Here is a 19,012-nt window from a genome sequence, read left to right as displayed (position 1 = left end):
TCCAAAAACATTACATTTAGTTTACACTTAAGTATATTATTTTAAACTATATTATTTCCATTATAAGTACTCTGTTTAATAGTATGCTAAAGTGTACTTTTTTCCACTAGGACTATTATCCTAATAATTCTCTTTAACAGCATCTTGAAGATCAGTATACTGTATGTGTCATATAATGGTTTGCATTGTGTATTTGTACAGATTGTATTTAGTTTTTTTGTACTATTTTATTACAACCTCTGTCATCTTATCTAACAGCTTACACTTGATAAACGTCTCTAGCTAGAATAGTTTGGGCTACAACATACAAAACTGCATCTTTATGTTAATTATTTTTTTATGTGCCACTGACACATTAGAAATCGGCTCAGATTGTCCATCCATGTTTGACTCGGAAGGGATTTTTCTATGAGCGCTACAAATCTGTACACTGCAGAGGCTCACCATGTGAACAGGATTTAACCCATTTTGATGGCTGTGCCATATTGCATTATAAATTATTAACAGCCAAGGCAGCCCTGCATTATGTCTGCTAAATTATGTTTGCTAAATTATGCGTACTGCACGATTGTCCTCTGGTTTTATAGGTTTTCATTGTGAGCGTGTGCGTGCGTGCGTGTGCGTGCGTGCGCGTATGTGTGCGTGCGTGCGCGTGTGTGTGTGTGTGTGTGTGTGTGTGTGTGTGTGTGTGCGTATTCGCATGCGCCTGTGTCTCATATAGGTGTGGTTAACATAAAGCATCCAGCACTGTGAGGTAATGCTTCTCCCTCTTGCTTGGTCAGGGAGTCTCTACAGATTCATTGCAATGATCCAATTCATGTAATGTTGCTGAATTGCATGTTTGTCAGTTATTCCCTTATCTCGTCCCAAGGGATGAAAGCACTGCCCCCCTCCCATCTCTCCATGCTCAAGCTTTTGCAATTCAGCGTTACTATGGTAACAGTGTAGACCTGCCTTTGCTCCTTTCTCCCCAAGTTCTTTAGAATCATTCCTTGCCAAAGTTCCACCAAACAGTTTCTTTCTTTCTTTCTTTTTTCTTTTTTGCAGCAAATAAATTGCGGCAGAATCCAATCTCTCTCTTTTCTTCTTTTTGTATCTCTAGGTTTTGTTTTATATATCAGCAATGACCAGAACTGACGCAAAGTAAGACTGCATACAAACGAAGGGATCACAGAGACCAACACAAGCTTCTCCATTGTGGTCGACCTGTCAGAAGAGAAGCGGGGGAGTAAACGAGTGCAGGAAGAACAAAAGGAGTGTGCGAGGACAGTCGATGGATGCTGCCCGGATTGAGGGGACAGCACATTCTCATCTGACGAGGAAAAGAAAGATTTCAAAATTGAGTCGAAGGACAGAAACTCGCCATCAGGTAAGCTATTTCGACCAATCAGGTTGAAGCATTGAATGGCCTTGAGGCTGAGGTTGCATGATTAGAATCAAGTCTAAAAAGAGAAGGAGGTCAGTCATTTCTCATCTCTTTATAGCTATACTATAAAAGAAAACAAATTGAAGGAGAGATGGATGGGCAATCAGTGATGTTTCTGTATCTCTCTCTCTCTCTCTCTCTCTCTCTCTCTTTGTATCTCTTCCTCTCTCCTGTAGGCATGGTGTGTGAGAAGGGCATTCAGATCCTTCTCACCATCGTGGGTGCTTTCGCATCCTTTGGCCTGATGACGGTGGCTATCGGCACAGATTATTGGCTGTACTCGCGGGCGCTCATCTGCAACAGCACCGCCAACAACTCACAAGATGATCCCCATAATAAAGACAAGAAGGACCCCGGGGCCTTGACGCACTCTGGCCTGTGGAGGATCTGTTGTCTGGAGGGTCAGCCACTATCTTGGCTCTTGGTTACATTGTAGGGGTGGCATCTGTGTTTCTGTGCACTTATTTGGAGAATAGGAGGGTTATGATTTATTAATATTTGCCTCCACTAGGGTAGTCCTATGATGGAACAGTGTTTATACAAAAAAAATACTAGGCCACAGTTTGATAAACAAACAAAAGTACATCAGATGGGAAATCAAAAATAGATAAAAAATAGATAAAAAAAATATGTGACTAAGTCTTATATCAGTGGTTTTCAAACTGGTATCCATGGGGAAAATGAATATTTTCTGTCATAGTTAATGTTAACTTAATATATCGATTAACTATTAATTATTAAATATCATATTTTAATGATAAATGCTTTTTTAAAACGTATGCAGAATTTTATGTTTCAAATTGTGCCTATATTTCGTGTATATATAAAAAACGCGTATGTATACACAATTGTTTAAAAGTTTGTGATCTGTAAGATTTGTGAAATAGTTTTTGAAAGAAGTCTCCTATGCTCACCAAAGTTGCTATTATTTGATCAAAAATACAGTAAAAACAGTAATATTTGAAATATTGCAATTTAAAATAGCCATTTTCTATTTGAAAAGAATTTAAAATGTAATCTATTCCTGTGATGCAAATCTGAATTTTCAGCATCATTACTCCAGTCTTCAGTGTCACATGATCCTTCTAATCATTCTAATATGCTGATTTGCTGCTTCTTATCATCAATGTTGAAATCAGTTGTGCTGCTTACTATTTTTTGTGGAAACTGATACATTCAGGATTATTAGATGACAAGAAAGTTCAAAAGAACAGCATTCATTTGTAATAGAAATCTTTTGTTACATTATAAATGTATTTACTGTCAATTTTGATCAGTTTATGCCCGGTTTCACAGACAAGGCTTAAGATAGTCCCAGATTAAAATGCATGTTTGAGCTGTTTTAACTGAAAGCAACTTGCCACTTCCATAGTTTTGTCTCAAGATAATCCAGTAATGTTTTTTTTCTAAGGCATGTTTAAAAAAGCTACAAAAATGTCCTAATTTAACTAAGGCCTAATCCTGGCTTGATCTACGTAAGCCACATCTGTGAAACCAGGCCTTAGTGTCTTTGCTGAATAAAAGCATTAATTGAACAAAAAATTCATACCCCAAACTTTTGAACGGTAGTGTATACGTATCTATAATAATTGCGGTGACAATATAAAATGTTATCTTTATAATATCACTCTATTTTCAATATTTATATTTTAGGAAGAGGGTCCCTCGCAAGAGGATAGTCATTTCCCCTGTCTTGGAACATTTTACAGGCATGGCAATGTTTTTAATTCCAAAAATATACTAAGCATAAGATTTTTATTATTTACTTTAATTATTCATCAAATTAATAGGATCTCACAAGCTTCACAATGCATATTATTAATTTATTTTTACAATCACAAGTGCCTTCAAATTGTTCTGAAAATAGCTAACATGCCTGTATAAACGATGAAACCATTTCAAAAGTAGTTAAATTCTTCATTTAAATGGCATTTAAGGACACCCAGACAGCAACATAGTGTCGGCCCAGATCCGGCCCACATCTGGTATGCGTGGAATCCACATGTACCAGGTGTGACACTATGTTGCTGTCTGGGTAATTAACACACATGGTATCATAAAACCTACACACATCCTGAACCCTGATATAGCTGTTTGCTGCTGAAGAGTTTTGAATTTAGGAGCGCAGCCCCAAAAATGCCTGTAAAGGCCTAATTAAAAGGCTGAGCAGATTGCATTGGGAGGTCAACACAGAGGGACAGCAGTCGTAGTCTTAGGGGTCGTTCTAGCACCTCATGTTCTCACTCATCCCCGTGTAATACGCTCTCCGCTCCGCCTGCAGCCAGCCATTGTGCTCTTCTAATTTAGCCTTATGGCTAAGCTCCCTGATAACAAAGCATTCAATTAAAGATAAGCCTGGATTCCCAATCATCATAGCGACGCGGCCTGCTTTTTTCGGCCGTCTCTCTTTGTTTCTCTCTCTATCTCATTAAAGCCTCGCTTTCCCTTCTTTTTTTGCCCCTTTGGTCACTGCAGTATTACAGCACTCTTGGCATAGTTTAGAGGTCAAGACATCCTTGCTTTCCTGAGGGATTAGAGCCAAGATAGATGCTCAGTAGAAACACAATTTAGAGCAGGTCAAGTGGAAAGCGGATCTGCATAATAAATGTTGCAGCTAAATCAGTCCAAACAGCAATTACTACTGGCTTCATGATGATAGGTGCGCTGATTGTCACATCACCCCGACTCAATTCTAGACATGCACACACATGCTGGGCCTCGTCCTGCCCTTCATCTAGGCTCCCCTACTGCTGTAGCAGTCGATATAGGAGAGGCCAGTGCTACTCTCAAAGCTAATGAGTTGCTTTCATGTGCTTAGATACATAGCTTAGATCGCTGGCTCTACAAGAGAGAAAGCAAGGTCATGGTAAGCAGGTGAACTACCTACTGGACCAATTTGGACTAGCTTGAATTCCCATACTGGCTTGGTGCTAGTCTTAAAGGGATACTTTCCCAAAAATTCTCTCATCATTTACTCACCCTCACGCCATCCTAGACATATATGACTTTCTTTCTTCAGAAAAACACAAACAAACATTAAAATAATAATAATAATAATAATATCTGTAAGTCCATATAATGCAAGTGGATGGAACCCTCAAAGTTGACACTTCACAAAAAAAAATAAAAAATCACGCAAAGTGACCATGACCGGAATCCGTACGGCCCCAGTTTTCTGAAGCGTAAACGATAGGTGTGTGTGTGAGAAAATTCTAATATTAACAATGTTTGCACTACAAACCATTGCTTCTGTCTGCCTGTCAAACACAGGTTCATGAGTTCACGCTTGACATGAACATCAGCACTTTGTATGCATGTTCTGAAGCTCAAGCAAGAAGTGATGCAGAAGCACAGAGGACCTTCACTTCTCACACAGGTCTCACAACATGCTGATGTTTTTGTCAACTCACGAACACACATTTGACAGCTGGCTGAAAGTCGTACTTTATGGTGTAAAAAGTGTAAAATATTAGTGTTTTCCTTACACACACCTATCGTTTTGCTTCAGCCGACATTGATTCATCAACTGGGGTTGTATGGATTACTGTAGTTCACTTTTTTTTTTTTTTAAGTACATTTTAGAGGTCCCGTACACTTGCATTATATGGACTCACAGAGATTTTTTTTTTCTAAAAATATTAATTTGTGTTCATCTGAAGGAAGTATACTTCTGGAACAGCATGAGGAGAGAATTTTCATTTTTGGTGGAGTATCCCTTTAACACTTTAGCCTTTAGGCCATGTGTCCAACAAAGCATTTTTAGCCAGCTGAAAAAAGTCCTTTGCGAACGAAATATTTCTTATTATATTTCTCATTATTTTTCATATTAGTACTATGGTCGTTCGGGGATGCCATCTACAGACATGAATACTCAGAGACAAGCAACTTGTCCATTCTTGTTCAGTCATAGTACAAGTAGGTGTGGTATTTTCACCACTCCTCCCCCACTGCGATTGGACGGCTGTGTAAAAAGGGACACGGATGAGCTCTGCGTTTTATTCAAAGTTGTAAATTTCTCAACTCTCAGCGACCAGAAAAAAAGCCAATAAAGCACTCAGCGTGGAAAAGTCGCTCAGTGGCTCGTCACACTGCTGTCTTTTTTAAATATGTGGCTCTTCCATTGTGGGTGATGCAGACCTGCCAACCTGTATGCCTTTTGCGTTAGCAGGTACACATTTTGACCTCAAAGTACACTGGTATGATTTGTAACAACTACACAAAAAACTAGTAATGCCTTTCAATTGTGCATGTGCAGTTCTCAAGTCAAGCAAGAAGCAGCAGCTTGAAGAATCAGTTAGAAAGAAAGGAAATTAAGAGAGCCATAAAAAATTGTATCGTAATTTTAATGTTGTTCTGTAAAGCAAAATTATTATTAAATACTATTTTATTATTCTACAGTACAGTAATATTATTTCTACAGTAGCCTATTAGTTTAATTTTAAATAATTTTTTTTTAAATAATTATTAATATTGTATAGTCACATTGATTGACAACAGTTAGAGTCGCAGAGATTTTTTTAACTTTAAAAATATGTGCCTGTATTTATACAGACAAGGCTAGTCTAAGTAAACTTAAGCCTAGTAGACTAAAATGCATATTTGAGCTGTTTTAACTGAAAGCAACTTGCACTGACATATCTTATAATATGTCAGTGCCATTGTTTTGTCTCAAGATGTACATCAGTAATTTTTTTTTTTTTTTTAAGACTCATTAAAAGCTACTTAAATGTCTTAATTGAACTAAGGCCTACTCCTGGCTTAATCTAAGCCTTGTCTGTGGAACCGGGCCATAGGGTTTACCCTCATGACATAATTGTTGTGGGTTTTTTTTAAATCAAAATTTTAATTTATATTATGAATAAATTAATAATATGGTGGTGAGTGGGGAAATAACCTTGTGCAAAGCGAAGTAGTGCAAAAGCATGTGAACTGAGGTTTACACTATTGTGGTACTCAAATAATTTCCCCAAGCTTGGCAGGTCTGGTGACGTGCACTTGATGGCAGAAACAAAGGCCATTACTGAAAGCTGCAGTATCTTTAACAAAGAAACAAAATGGTGATGCCAGATTCTCCTACGCTGACACCTTTCCCTTTTGTGCCCTCGTCTCTTTTCTACAGATTAATGTCCATAAGAGGAGGAATATAAAAAGACAAAAACAGCTGTGAAAAGAATCCCCCATACACCTGTCCACCTGTCTCTCCCTTCGTGTCTCATCAATCCATCACATTCCCACTCCATCAATCAACACCAGTCACGACGTCCTCATAGTGCGTCAGTCTGTCTGTCTGCCGTAGGCCCCCAGCACTGGAGCGGGTAGCTATTCACTCCCCGATTGACTCCAGGGCTAGATTTCTAGGGTGTGTGTGTGTGTGTGTGTGTGTGTGTGTGTGTGTGTTCCTCTGTTCCCCTTCTTAACAAATGAACGTAATGAATTAAGAGAATTAGATCTGTATCAGCAGCTATAATGCAAAAATTAGTTCCTTATCTAATTTAAAGAGATTGGATTGCGAATTAGATCATTAAAAGGTATTCTGTCTTTCTTTCTTTCTTTCTATCTATCTACAATATCTATCTATCTGTCTGTCCGTCTGTCTGAGCTCACATCAATGCCTGTTTTATTATGAAAGAATAATAGAAAATTGACATTCCTGCATTTGACCATGATCACAATTGATATTCCATGAGCCGCTTCTTGTGTTAAATACACACTACTGGTCAAAAGTTTGTGGTCAGTAAGATGTTTGTGTGTGAGGGGTTTTTACGGAGGTATGTGATGTGGTTCTTTCTCAGTTCAGGATTAGCATATGCTCAGGGTTGTTGTCAGGATGTCTTACCTCTGACGTTCCTGTGTTTTTGCTTGTAGGGGTGAAGCGTGGCGTGTGCTCCCAGATCAACCACTTCCCAGAGGATGCTGACTTTGATCATGATGGAGCAGAATACGTCCTGCGTAAGAGGCTGCCCTTTATTACAACAACAGAGTTTATCATGACAAAGCAGTTCTGCAGCATGAATGGAATGCAGCAACAGCAGTGTTAAAGGAACAGTTCACCCCAAAATAAAAAACATTGTCATTATTTACCCCCCTTCCCCCTTTGTATTGTAACAAATGATTATGATTTTACATATGGTAAAGAAAATGATGACGATGATCTTAAATACCTATGCTGACGAAGAAGACCTATGTAAGAAGAGCTTTTTCAAAGTGACATATTGCAGATTCACAACAATTCTGCAGATTCAATCCTATGCTTCATATCCCCTGAAATGCTCCAAGACATTTCTGTGCTACAGCTCCCTGTGTGCACGTGTGCATGTCACACGCATAAATGCACGCACATATACACACACACACACACACAGGTTGGCATTTTGGTTGGTATTTAGATGGCATTTCCTTGCTCTGTCCCAGCTTAACTGGTCCCAGATGGGATGCCCAACTGCCAGGGGAACATTTTTTCCTCTGGGGCTTTTCCACAGAGAGCACAACGGCATCATTTAATTAACCAGGTGCCTCATTTTAGCTTAATATTTATATCTAAAAATGTGTGGAAATACCAATGCACAGGGCTAAAGACCTGAACAGAACTGACTGGCCTGCACTCATCACGTCTCACACTTATGATGCTCTCCGTCTCTCACCCTCCCATCTGTCTCTCTCCTCTGCTATTTTCTCCTTCCCTGCAGGAGTGGTCCGGGCCTCCAACATCTTTCCCATTCTTAGTGCCATCCTGCTGCTAATGGGAGGGGTCTGTATCGCAGCCAGTCGCTTCTACAAGAGCAAAAGGAATATCGTGCTGGGGGCTGGCATTCTGTTTGTAGCAGCAGGTAAAGTGTGTGCAGTGTGTGTGTACATGTATTGGTGCTGGAGTAAATGTCAGATTACACCTAATATTTGCCAGAACTACAAAAATGTGTCATACATATATATTATATATATATATATATATAAGAATTAAATGCAAAGTAAGCTAGACATTATATTCAATTATATATTACATTTATATAATACATAATTTAATATAATGTCTATCTCATAATGCTTTAAAGAGTATATATATCATTTAATATAATATAATGTTTAGCTTACATTGCATTCAAGATGCACATATAATTATAAGATACATATATTATATTACAACAGACACTTTCATCCAAACAGACTTAAATTGCATTTAATTAAGTCGCTTTGGATAAAAGCGTCTGTCATGCATAAATAAAAATGGTTAAAATGATAATATAGTATAATACATGTTAATTGTCATGTAAACTTTTCAGTAAAAATCTGTTTTTATTGTCAAAAAAATTGACATTATGACATTTGGACCCCAATGTGTATCCAGTTTATACTGACAATAGGAAACAACACGGAATTCATTATAAAATGTGTTTTAATTGCTTGTGCCTGTACAGAATTATCCACAATATTACTGTAAAATGTATCTGATCTGTATCTGATGAAATCTATGGTAATATTAGACTGCAAATGCTTCTGAATTGTTGTTATTCTGCAAACAAAAGCTGCTAATCACCTGAAGCAACAATACATTTTGATCAGTTGGCATGTTTTTGACCCTTGATCTTTAGGCCTGAGTAACATCATCGGTGTGATAGTGTACATTTCTGCCGCTCTGGGTGACATTTCCCCAAAGAAGGACGAGGATAAGAAATGGCAGTACTCCTACGGCTGGTCCTTCTACTTTGGTGGGCTGTCCTTCATCCTGGCTGAGATGGTGGGTGTGTTGGCGGTAAACATCTACATCGAGAAGAACAAGGAGCTCCGCTGTCGCTCTCGCACCGATATCTTTAAGAGCACCACTCACGCCATGCTACGACTCCCGAGCTACCGCTTCCGCCGCAGATCGCGTTCCAGCTCTCGATCCACCGACCCTTCACGCTCTCGAGACCCGTCCCCCGTGGGTGGTCCTCCGGGGGGTAAGAACTTCGGAATGGCCCCGTCAGCTTTACTCTCCCAGGGGCCCATCTCGGTGTCCACTCTACCCAACCCCCACTCCCGCTCAGCTCTGCCAGGGGGCGATATTTCCCTTTACACCCTCTCCCGAGACCCCAAACTGGGTGGTTTAGGAGGGCTGGGCGCCCCTCCGCTGTACGGCACGGTGGACCGCGCCACACTATACCAGCTGCACAACTGCTTCCCTAAAGAGAGCGGAGGGGGCGGAGGAGGCATGATGATGAGTGGGACGCTGCCCTCGCTCAAATCCCACAATCCGTCAGCGGTTCAGAATTCTTCCAACTCCAATGCTCCGCTCGGTAACTCCGTCCCGTCCTCCCAGCCTCCACCTTTCTCCTCCTCTACGGTAGAGAGGGAACGAGGGATGGGGACGCTGGATAGGCTAGGGAAAGGTGACAGAGAGAGTAACTCCAACACGCTAAATAGGAAAACTACACCAGTCTAGACAGATCGAGGGTTGGAGTAGTTGATAATGTGCAAAAGCGAGAGATAACGTAGACGGAAAGACTGGGAAAATAACTTAAAAAAAGAGGATAACTCTCTCGGTATTGAAAAATGTTTCACTTTATGAAAAAATAACGAGTAAAAGAATGACAAACATCTCATAATAACAACAACATTCATGTTTTTTTTTTTCAGTACTGTTTTATAACATGTTGTTTATTCTTAATGAAACTATAATCATGGGATACTGTGATGTTTATTATTTTGCTTGATTTTAAAGACGTAGAATTTCCAAGACGATGAAGTGTTGTTGTTATTATGAGTCCGTTTGAACTGCTAGCTCTTAACATTGATAAATGATTCTAGTTTTTAAACTAGAAAGACGAGATTTTGACTGTGATTCAAAAACGTGATACTGAGCACTGCAGAAACATGAGTGTATTGTGAGAATGAGATTATTATTATTACAACTAACTTTGTGAGAAGCATTTTATTTATTTTAATGAAAGTTTTATTTTCTACCCTTTGATAACATGCAATTTAGTGTGTAATATCTGTATATCTGTCTTCCAGCTCAGTAAACAGATCAGCACCATAATTGATGGACTGAAGAGTTCAAATGAAAACGATTTTTATATAAACCTACCATCATATTATTTTTGTTAAAATCACTGTTAGCAGTAGAAGTAGCACTTGTTGAATTGAAAATCTTTGTTTTGGGGCATTAAAACATTCCCTCACTTAGTCGAAGAGGGACAGATGATATATTTGTATAGAGAAAATGGTGATGACATTCAGAAAATGACTTCTATCCAAAACTGTGCTTTTCAAATGGGCGGGGACAATAAAGGACCATTTGAATTGTAAATCGACAGGTCTGCAGTTGGAGGGAGGCTGAAAAAAATACATTTTGAAATGCAAATGTATATTACACATTTAAAAAAAAAAAAAAAAAGACTTTAAAATCCAGAGTACAGATATGTATTGGAGAGGGCAGAATGGGTGGGCGGGGCTTTTTTGAATATGTATGAGGACACTTGTCTTCCTTGAGCTCTGATTGGGCTACACTCTATGTTGGGGCATGCCCTGTGTCATTTGTGTTTTCCCTCCATTGTGTCATGTGATCATGACAGTATCCCAAAGGCAAAGCTCCTCTCCAAAAAAAAAAAAAAAAAAAAAAAAACCCTAACAAAAAACAAAAACAAACGTTCACTGTGCTGCACCTGACTCCCTTTGACCCGTCTGCTTCTCTAAATGAGAGATTATATATGTGGACATTCTGCTAACCTTTAACCTTTATCCATGATCCCAGCCAACAAGAGGTCAACACAGGACATTACATAATTGAGTGCAAATGGGCATCAAATCACAATCTCCTGTAATCGGGGGTCTTTTTTAATTCATAAAAAATGTGAAAAACTACACACAGACAGCATTTATGTGCTTAGTTATAAATATTACGTAGTGGAGAATAGATATATCTAGAGAAAATATGGTTTATCTTAATGTGTGATAAACTCTAACACTGTATTGCACGGATTTTATATATAAAAGAAACAACAGACAATCTTCGAGTGATGTCATTTGTGTCTTTTAAAATCTTGATCCTTAGAAGTTTATTAACTTTATTACAATGGTTTTCTATGGAAGAACATCTTAACCTCAGAGTAAAAAATATAACTAGATAATTGAAATAGTTTAAAATACAAGTCACATTTATGAGACTTAAGTTTGCAAATGTGAGATAAAAACACGTTTGTTCAAAGTCGCAATTATATTAAAATAATGATGTCGCGATTGTGAGATATAAAGTTGCAATTATGAGATAAAGTCGGTAAGAAATGTTCTTTTCTTTTTTTTACTCTGAGGACAAAATGAGCTTTCATAATCTTATAATACAGTGATTCTCAACCAAAAGTATTTAAAATAAAAGCATTAAAATAGGCAAAAATCAAGATATTTCCAATTTTAATTAACCTCCTAAACAATTGCTTTTTTTTATCTTTTTTTTTTTTTTTTTAAGAATGAGGATGCTCATGGTATTTGAAAACCTGTATATATGAGGTAATGAATATACATTTTTCTAGTTATGCCATGCTCACCATTTTTTATTGTGTAGAAATTGAGAGTAAAAATCAATATCCTTAATCTTTATCCAGTAAATCACAAACAAATGGGAAAGTCATGGGGCCTTTGAATATTGTAAACAATGGAGGGCCTTGGAGTCAAAAAGGTTGAGAACCACTGCTCTAAAAAAGAAAAGAAAAAAACTACTAAAAAACAAACATGAAAATAATACACTATTACCCTCTGTTACCCTCTAGCCTCCTTTTAACAGGCCTTTAAGTGGTAATCTAGATATTTTGCAGAATACTTTTTGGATTGTACTACTTTTTTTTTTGTGTAAATTTGGAAGATGATTATTGACCTATTTTTTTTCTAAATTCCAGATGGGCAAACCATCACATACCACCCCAGTTCTTTTACTATTGGAAGACTGGCTATTGAGTGTTTTATTGTACCCACCCACAAACACGCACTAATTTCTGTTCCGACCAACAATTAGTTTCACTGTGAGAGGAGATCCTGTTTTATTCCCCCCATTTACTTGGACACATAAAAAGTGTAAGAACAGCCTGTTAGTCTGACAGGCACTATTAAAGGGCTATATATACTAGCAGACCTCTGGCTTCAGTGTCAACCTACAGGCTCCAATTTCTCAACTACTGCACCCACCCATACTCCCCCAGCTGATCAGGCCACGTGCTCTTATGCTACAGACCCAATACAGATTCCCCAAATTAAAAGCGTACTGTAGGACATGTCGAGACGGTTGCTCCAGGAACACACTCGCCACCTGTCATTTCTGCGGTTTGCGGATATCTAGATTGTTTTGCACAGGATGGAGGCTTTAGTTAGACTGGATGAGAGACATGCAGATTACTGAGGCTCAGACCTTTCCTCACTTCCCAAATGTTCTGACACTGTATTCACAAACACTCGGGTGGGAGGGGAGGAACGGGACGGCAGACGCAGGGAAACAGCAGCTCCACCCAAACCCTCGGAGACACCCAAGAGCGATCAACATCGAGAGAACGTCGAGGGTGGGCATAGTTGACATACCAGGATAATATTTCTCATCCACTTCAACATGATGTGCTTAGATGAGCAATGCACTAATTTTAGACCGAGCGAGAGGCAAAAGAGAAGGAGTGAGATTAAGAAACAAGCGAGGGAAGGAGAGAAGGAGACTGTCTTAGGTGAAAGAGATTTAATCCTCAAGCAAAACTAGTGAACGAGTAAGAGCGTGATGAATAGAGAGTGGCACAGACAACCAAGTGAAGAACAGATATAAGAAAGAAGGAGATGAAGAAAGTTCAGTGAAGGACAGTATCTTCAGTATAAGGACAAGGTGCTCTCATTTCGGCTGGAGTACAATATAAATACATTATTTACATAACAGTGTGGCTCAACAACGGGTCTGTATCAACCACATCAATACATTTCATTCATCATTTTTATACACACACATCGGTTTCATATGTATAGTATTAAGCATAATTTTACATTTATATAATGTAAATTAAATCTATGCATTGAAATCTATGATATCTAATCTGCTGATTACTTTGTTCATTGAAAACCCAGCAGAAAAGACCAGTATAAAGTGATCCCAAAAAATATTTGGACATTTAAATGCATAAATACTACATTATATTGCAAAATATCAAACCAAGCAGCATTTTTTTTAAAGGGATTGTTCACCCAAAAATTAAAATTACTCGCCCTCATGTTGTTCCAAACCTGTAAGGCTTTCGGTCATCTTCAGAACACAAATGAATACCTTGTTGATAAAATCTAAGAGCTTTCTGTCCCTCCATTGACAGCGACACAACTACCACTTTGATGCTTCAAAAAGTCCCTCTTCAAAAAAGAGATCGTAAAACTAATCCATATGAATTGAGCGGTTCAGTTTCTTAGTTTTTTAAGTATCTTTTAGAACACGATCACTTTATGTGATGAGCAGATTTAATTTAGGCTTTTATTCACATATAAATATACATCAACTCACACATCAGTTATGATAAACAGAAGCTCAAGCATGTTCCCTTGACCTGTGAGAACCTGTGTTACGCAGTTTGAGCTCCCGCAAGAACCAATGAGGTTTGTTCTCGCACGACAAGCAGGTTCCGTTGAGCTTCTGTTTATGTTCGCTGATCAATGTTTATATGTGAATAAAAGTCTAAATTTAATTTGTTCATCATATAAAGTGATTGAGTCTCTTCAGAAAATTTGGACTAAACCGTTTTACGGACTTTTTGAAGCGTCAAAGAGGTAGTTGCGTAGCTGTCTATGGACGGACAGAAAGCTCTCAGATTTCATCAAAAAGATCTACATTTGTGTCCAGAAGATGAACGAAAGTCTTATAGGTTAGGAACAACATGAGGGTGAGTAAATAATTTTTTGGTGAATTAACCCTGTATAGAAAGATGGCACAAAAGGTTGCAAGGTTTATAAATCAATAGATGTTAAAAATTACTTTCACATTTTTAAATGTGTCCAAAAGTTACTTTTAGGGATCTCTGTAGCTAGTCACCAGCATTTATTGTGCTGATGTCCCCATTAGGCTTTTTAACTAGCAAGACTTTGTTGGTCACCAGCTTCACCATAAAGATAATTCTGGTCAACGAAGCTTACCTGCCCAGTTTTGCTAGTAAACAGTATGGCTATGATGGTTCACAAGCCACAACTAACTAGCATACACCAACTTGGAAAGCTGGTATTTTCAGCCAGGAAATCCCTGTTAAGCATCAATTCCCATTAACGTCCATTCACACCAATTACGATAACTATAACGACTTTAACTACAAAGTTTTAATAATCATTCTAAAGGCCCATTCACAAAAAAATATAACTATAAAGTTTTAATAAATGTTCTAATTCTATGAAAATAGAGAAGTCTCGTAGCTATAACGATAACGACACGGGAACGATAAAGTTGGGATCACTTTCAGAGTTGATAAATGATAAAAACATTGACAGGCAATCAGAATCCACCCAACTTTAAAGTTGGCATGAAACGGAAGTTGTGATAATCTTTTCTTCCCTATTGTGACATATATCCGAGTGAAACGGCTTCTTGAATAAGAAAAATGTAGAGCGGGATTCGATTTCTTCCTTCGGGAATTGATTGGGCTATAGGAAGTTGGGTGTTGCTAACTAAATAGAGACAGATTTTTGATCAATTGATTTGATCAATTGATTAGATTTTTCAATTGCTTGAGCTCTTTGAAGACTTGCTTAAAAGCTACAGTTGAAAAACTGCAGCACACTGTTTATAATAAACAGAATGTTACCATGCGTTGGTGTGGATGCTAATAAAGTTATCGTTCTTGGTGAATTGGCCCTAATTCTATGAGAATAGGGAAGTGCACACCACAGCTACATGGATAACGACACAGGAAGGATATTGTTGGAATCTTTTTTTTTACAGCTGATAAATGATTGAAAAAATATCGACAGCCAATCAGAATACACTCAACTTTAAAAAGCTCAAGCATTTAAAGCAGCAGATGACAAAACTGCAGCACACATATAATAAGCAGAATGTTACGCATTGGTGTGATACTAATTTTCTTATATTTATCTTTATAGATATTGTTCTGTGTGAATAGGCCTTAAGCATAGATAGGATGGCATTTTTTTAAAGAAACAGTTTTACACTTACAACCAGCAGAAACCATCAGTCAGAAGTAGGTTTTACATAGCAAGTAAATAAATCAGGTTTCTTATACAAATTAGCAATGCAGATAACTGAACAATGCATAATAGCACAGCATGTTGTGTAAATGAAGCCTTTAAAAGACAGTAAACAGATATGTTGGTCACTGATTTTATGTACAGAGCCATCATAGAAATATCAGTTCAAATTCATTGTATGTGTATTAAGGTCTGTAATCTTATTCATAAGCAATTCTAATGCAGAGTGTTGCAAAACATTATGAACATTAGCTTTTGAGAGTCCTTTATAACATCAGTTAATTTCCACAAGCAGCATAAGAGTATAAAAGATCTTCTGCTACTTAACTCACTGGCAGTCCTTCTGACAGCTAGGTATCACTACTGCTCTGCTGACGAAAACATTTATCCAGGGGGTTGTTGGGGAGGGAAAGCAACAGGAACATAAGCCCTCCCAAAATGAGAATGGCCCCAGCCGAGCCAACACACGCCACTGACCAGGACAGCTCGTGATGGAGAGGGATACTGTGATCGCTTGCCAATAAAGCCAGCACAGACTGGTGGAAAACAACGATGGACAACAGGACCAGGAAACCTGGGGAAAGTGGAGAGATGAAAGATTCATTAAAGTTCACCTTTTTCAATATAACATGACACATTTAGGAGCAAAATTATATTTGTAGTTGATAAATTAGCCAAAAGCGCTTCTGACTTTAGCTTGTAACAGCTTGTGTGCTGTGATGAAGGGACATTTTAATATATAGACTATAACATGTTATATAAATTAGGGTGTTTTCTATATAATTGCATTTAATGTAAATTAGTTCAAATTTTTTATCCTGTTCCTCTAGGCAACTACATTTTAACCTATTGTTGCCATTTTTTTATTTAGTTTCTATTTTAGTTACAGTCTGGAGCTGCATGTGTAACCCCTCACCCAGGTCCTACTCTCCCCGCTCTGTGCGGGCTTCGAACCCGGGTCTCCGGCGTGAGAGTCAGGTGCTTTAACAAGGAGGCTAAAGACTGCAGCCCCTAGCATCAATCGCAAGAGCGTTTCTTGAGATCAGGGAAGTGAGGTTTAATTCGCACAGTGAATACTAGCTCGCCTCCGATACACATGGGACTATGAAAGTTCCCATTTACTACAAGTGAAATTAAAGAACAAACTGGTGTGAGATTATATCAATAAAATCAGATAATAGCTTTCAAAAGGGAAGCTTCTGGAAAACACTTTCAAACTATCTTTGATTCATGCTGATTACGTAATGGGTAGAAATCTTCTCTGGTTCATTTCTTCTGTTTAGTCCGCTGAAGAACTGAAGAGCTGCTTTATAGTAGAAATTGAAGTTAAACTGAAGCAATTCTAATTGAAAGCAGCACTTAAAAAAAAAAAAAGTATACCGCAAAGCTGCTCGCTTTAAAGCAATCTATTGTATGAAGTGCTATATAAATAAACGTGACATGACTTGACTGGAGTGACGAATTGCAGAGCTGGTGCAAACATATCCACGTCGCTATGATCAGATGCTTTCTTAACTGCTGTTTTCTCACCGCTGTCATTTTTGTTGTGTGTTTATTTTGTCATTGAGAGGAACACATGGAGCACATATTTACATATTCATCTAAATGATGCTCTCAGCAGTGTGGACGGCATGTTCGAAAGGTATTTAAATCTTCTTTTTACCCCTAAGTGGGAAAAAAATCTTTGTTCTAACTACACCAGGGCCTTATCTTCTACAACTCAAACTTAATATTTTTAATAAGCTTCTGCTTCATCCCGCTCCTTTTAGAACATTGTAATTATTGTTATAGTACTTTATAGATATTGTTTTTTTTTTCTTTCGGTATGTTGCAACATACTTGTATTTTAATATTTTATTTTAACTGTATCTTTTTTGTTGTTCGAAATAAAAATAAAGAATATCAGTGGTTACACCTGACTAGTGAAGTGACCCTGAAATTAGGCCAGCTATATTTGCCTGAGATGCCTGAAATTGTTATGGTTGAGGTCTGAGCTCAGAACCTCAGCAATGGGGCATAGTGCACTTGACCATTGTCAATCCTAGTCTAGTCTAGAACATTGACTCACAGGACGCCTTAATAAAATGTAGCCTCCTCCATAACTAGCTACTTCAGTTTTACTGCAGATGAATGGTGCTGGTGTGTTTTAAAGTCATTGGATGCAGTTATGAGGTGTTTGAAAAGCACCTGAGGAAACGAAGCAGATGGTTGCAGGCTTGAGGAAGAAGGGCACACTCTTACTGAGAGACATAGTGATGCACAGAGAGCCCATGACCATCAGAAACAAACTGAACAAAGCCAATATTGCACCTGTCATATGCAAACCTAAGAGAGAAACAAAGCAAGCAGTGAGTTATACTTGTTACTAAAGTTATACTTGATAATAAAAGTCTCCATCATTTTATAATATAGGCAAAAGTACGTGGACAACCAAACCCAGAGGCATTTCATTTCAAAACCCTTGGCCTTAATGGCCCTCCCTAACAGCTTGCACTCTTCTGGGAAGGCTTTTCACTGGGATGCTGGAACATGGCTGAAGGGATTTGCTCCCATTCAGACAGAAGAGCATTAGTGAGGTCAGGGACTGATTTTGGCCAATGGGATCTGGTACATGTTCGGCATTCCAGTTCATCCCAAAGGTGTTCAATGAGGTTCAATCTGAGCTTTAAGCAGGCTGGATTCATTAAATCATTACTTGATATTGCTAGCATCATGCTCAACCAATTAAAATAACAGAACACTATCATAAAACTTGTGCTATATTCCAAGCCATCTGAAGTCATACAAAAGCTTCAAGTGAGCAATAGACCAAAATTTAAGCCATTATTCACTGGAAATCTTGATTGTAGGTCACTGGCATGCTTGAAGAGTAGCAGCAATATCTAAATTATGGACAGATTGCTCTTTTGAGTCAGATCTTTTATAATGACTCAAACTGATCAGGATCAGATCAGAAGTTTAAGAGTAAACTAACAGTTCACTGGTGGAAGAGATTTACAGTGAAAAATAACTAAAATTTTAGTCTGTTTCTCACACAAATTCTTCAAAATGTGTCCTTTTGTGTTCCATAGAAAAAAGGTTATACAGGTTTGGAACAACATGGCGGTGAATAAATTATGACAGAAGTTTAATTTTTTGGGTGAACTATACCTTTAACTGGCCTAGCCAAACCTGTGCCCAGATACGTTTGGGTATACAGTGCATTTTGTTGGGGCATTCAGTAACTGTAAACTGAAATAAGAATTGAACAAGAAAGGAGCTCAAGAATGATAAATTCTTCTGCATGTACACAGTATGGGAGGTGGAGAGCTGGAGAGACGTGGAGCAGGGGGAGGAGACAGAAACACATGACTGATTTTCAATGAGAGAAACAGTGTGGAAGGGGAGAGAATGAATAGATGAGAGGGCAAA

General features: G+C 38.2%; 2 protein-coding genes across 3 annotated transcripts in view; one reads left to right on the top strand and one right to left on the bottom strand.

The window, feature by feature from the left end:
* The window catches only part of cacng8b (calcium channel, voltage-dependent, gamma subunit 8b), a 31,029-nt gene extending 19,982 nt beyond the window's left edge, over positions 1 to 11,047 (top strand). The window contains exons 2-6 of the mRNA XM_082149124.1: positions 1,103 to 1,369; positions 1,603 to 1,827; positions 7,292 to 7,375; positions 8,113 to 8,253; positions 9,013 to 11,047. Coding sequence (XP_082005250.1) covers positions 1,605 to 1,827; positions 7,292 to 7,375; positions 8,113 to 8,253; positions 9,013 to 9,842 — 1,278 coding nt within the window. The 5' untranslated portion in view covers positions 1,103 to 1,369; positions 1,603 to 1,604 and the 3' untranslated portion in view covers positions 9,843 to 11,047. The remainder of the gene's footprint in view (positions 1 to 1,102; positions 1,370 to 1,602; positions 1,828 to 7,291; positions 7,376 to 8,112; positions 8,254 to 9,012) is intronic.
* Positions 11,048 to 13,090: 2,043 nt separating this feature from the next.
* Positions 13,091 to 19,012, bottom strand: part of cacng6b (calcium channel, voltage-dependent, gamma subunit 6b) — a 14,123-nt gene continuing 8,201 nt past the window's right edge. For both annotated transcript variants that reach the window (XM_082149129.1, XM_082149128.1), the window contains 2 exons: positions 17,789 to 17,926; positions 13,091 to 16,175 (listed from right to left, as the gene is read on the bottom strand). In XM_082149129.1, the coding sequence (XP_082005255.1) occupies positions 15,952 to 16,175; positions 17,789 to 17,926 (362 nt within the window). In that variant the 3' untranslated portion in view covers positions 13,091 to 15,951. The remainder of the gene's footprint in view (positions 16,176 to 17,788; positions 17,927 to 19,012) is intronic.

This window comes from Leuciscus leuciscus, assembly GCF_965113295.1.
Source record: "Leuciscus leuciscus genome assembly, chromosome: 20".
In the NCBI taxonomy this organism is placed as follows: Eukaryota; Metazoa; Chordata; class Actinopteri; order Cypriniformes; family Leuciscidae; genus Leuciscus; species Leuciscus leuciscus.
The sequence above is the reverse complement of the archived record's forward strand: the minus strand, read 5'-3'. Positions and strand labels throughout refer to the sequence as shown.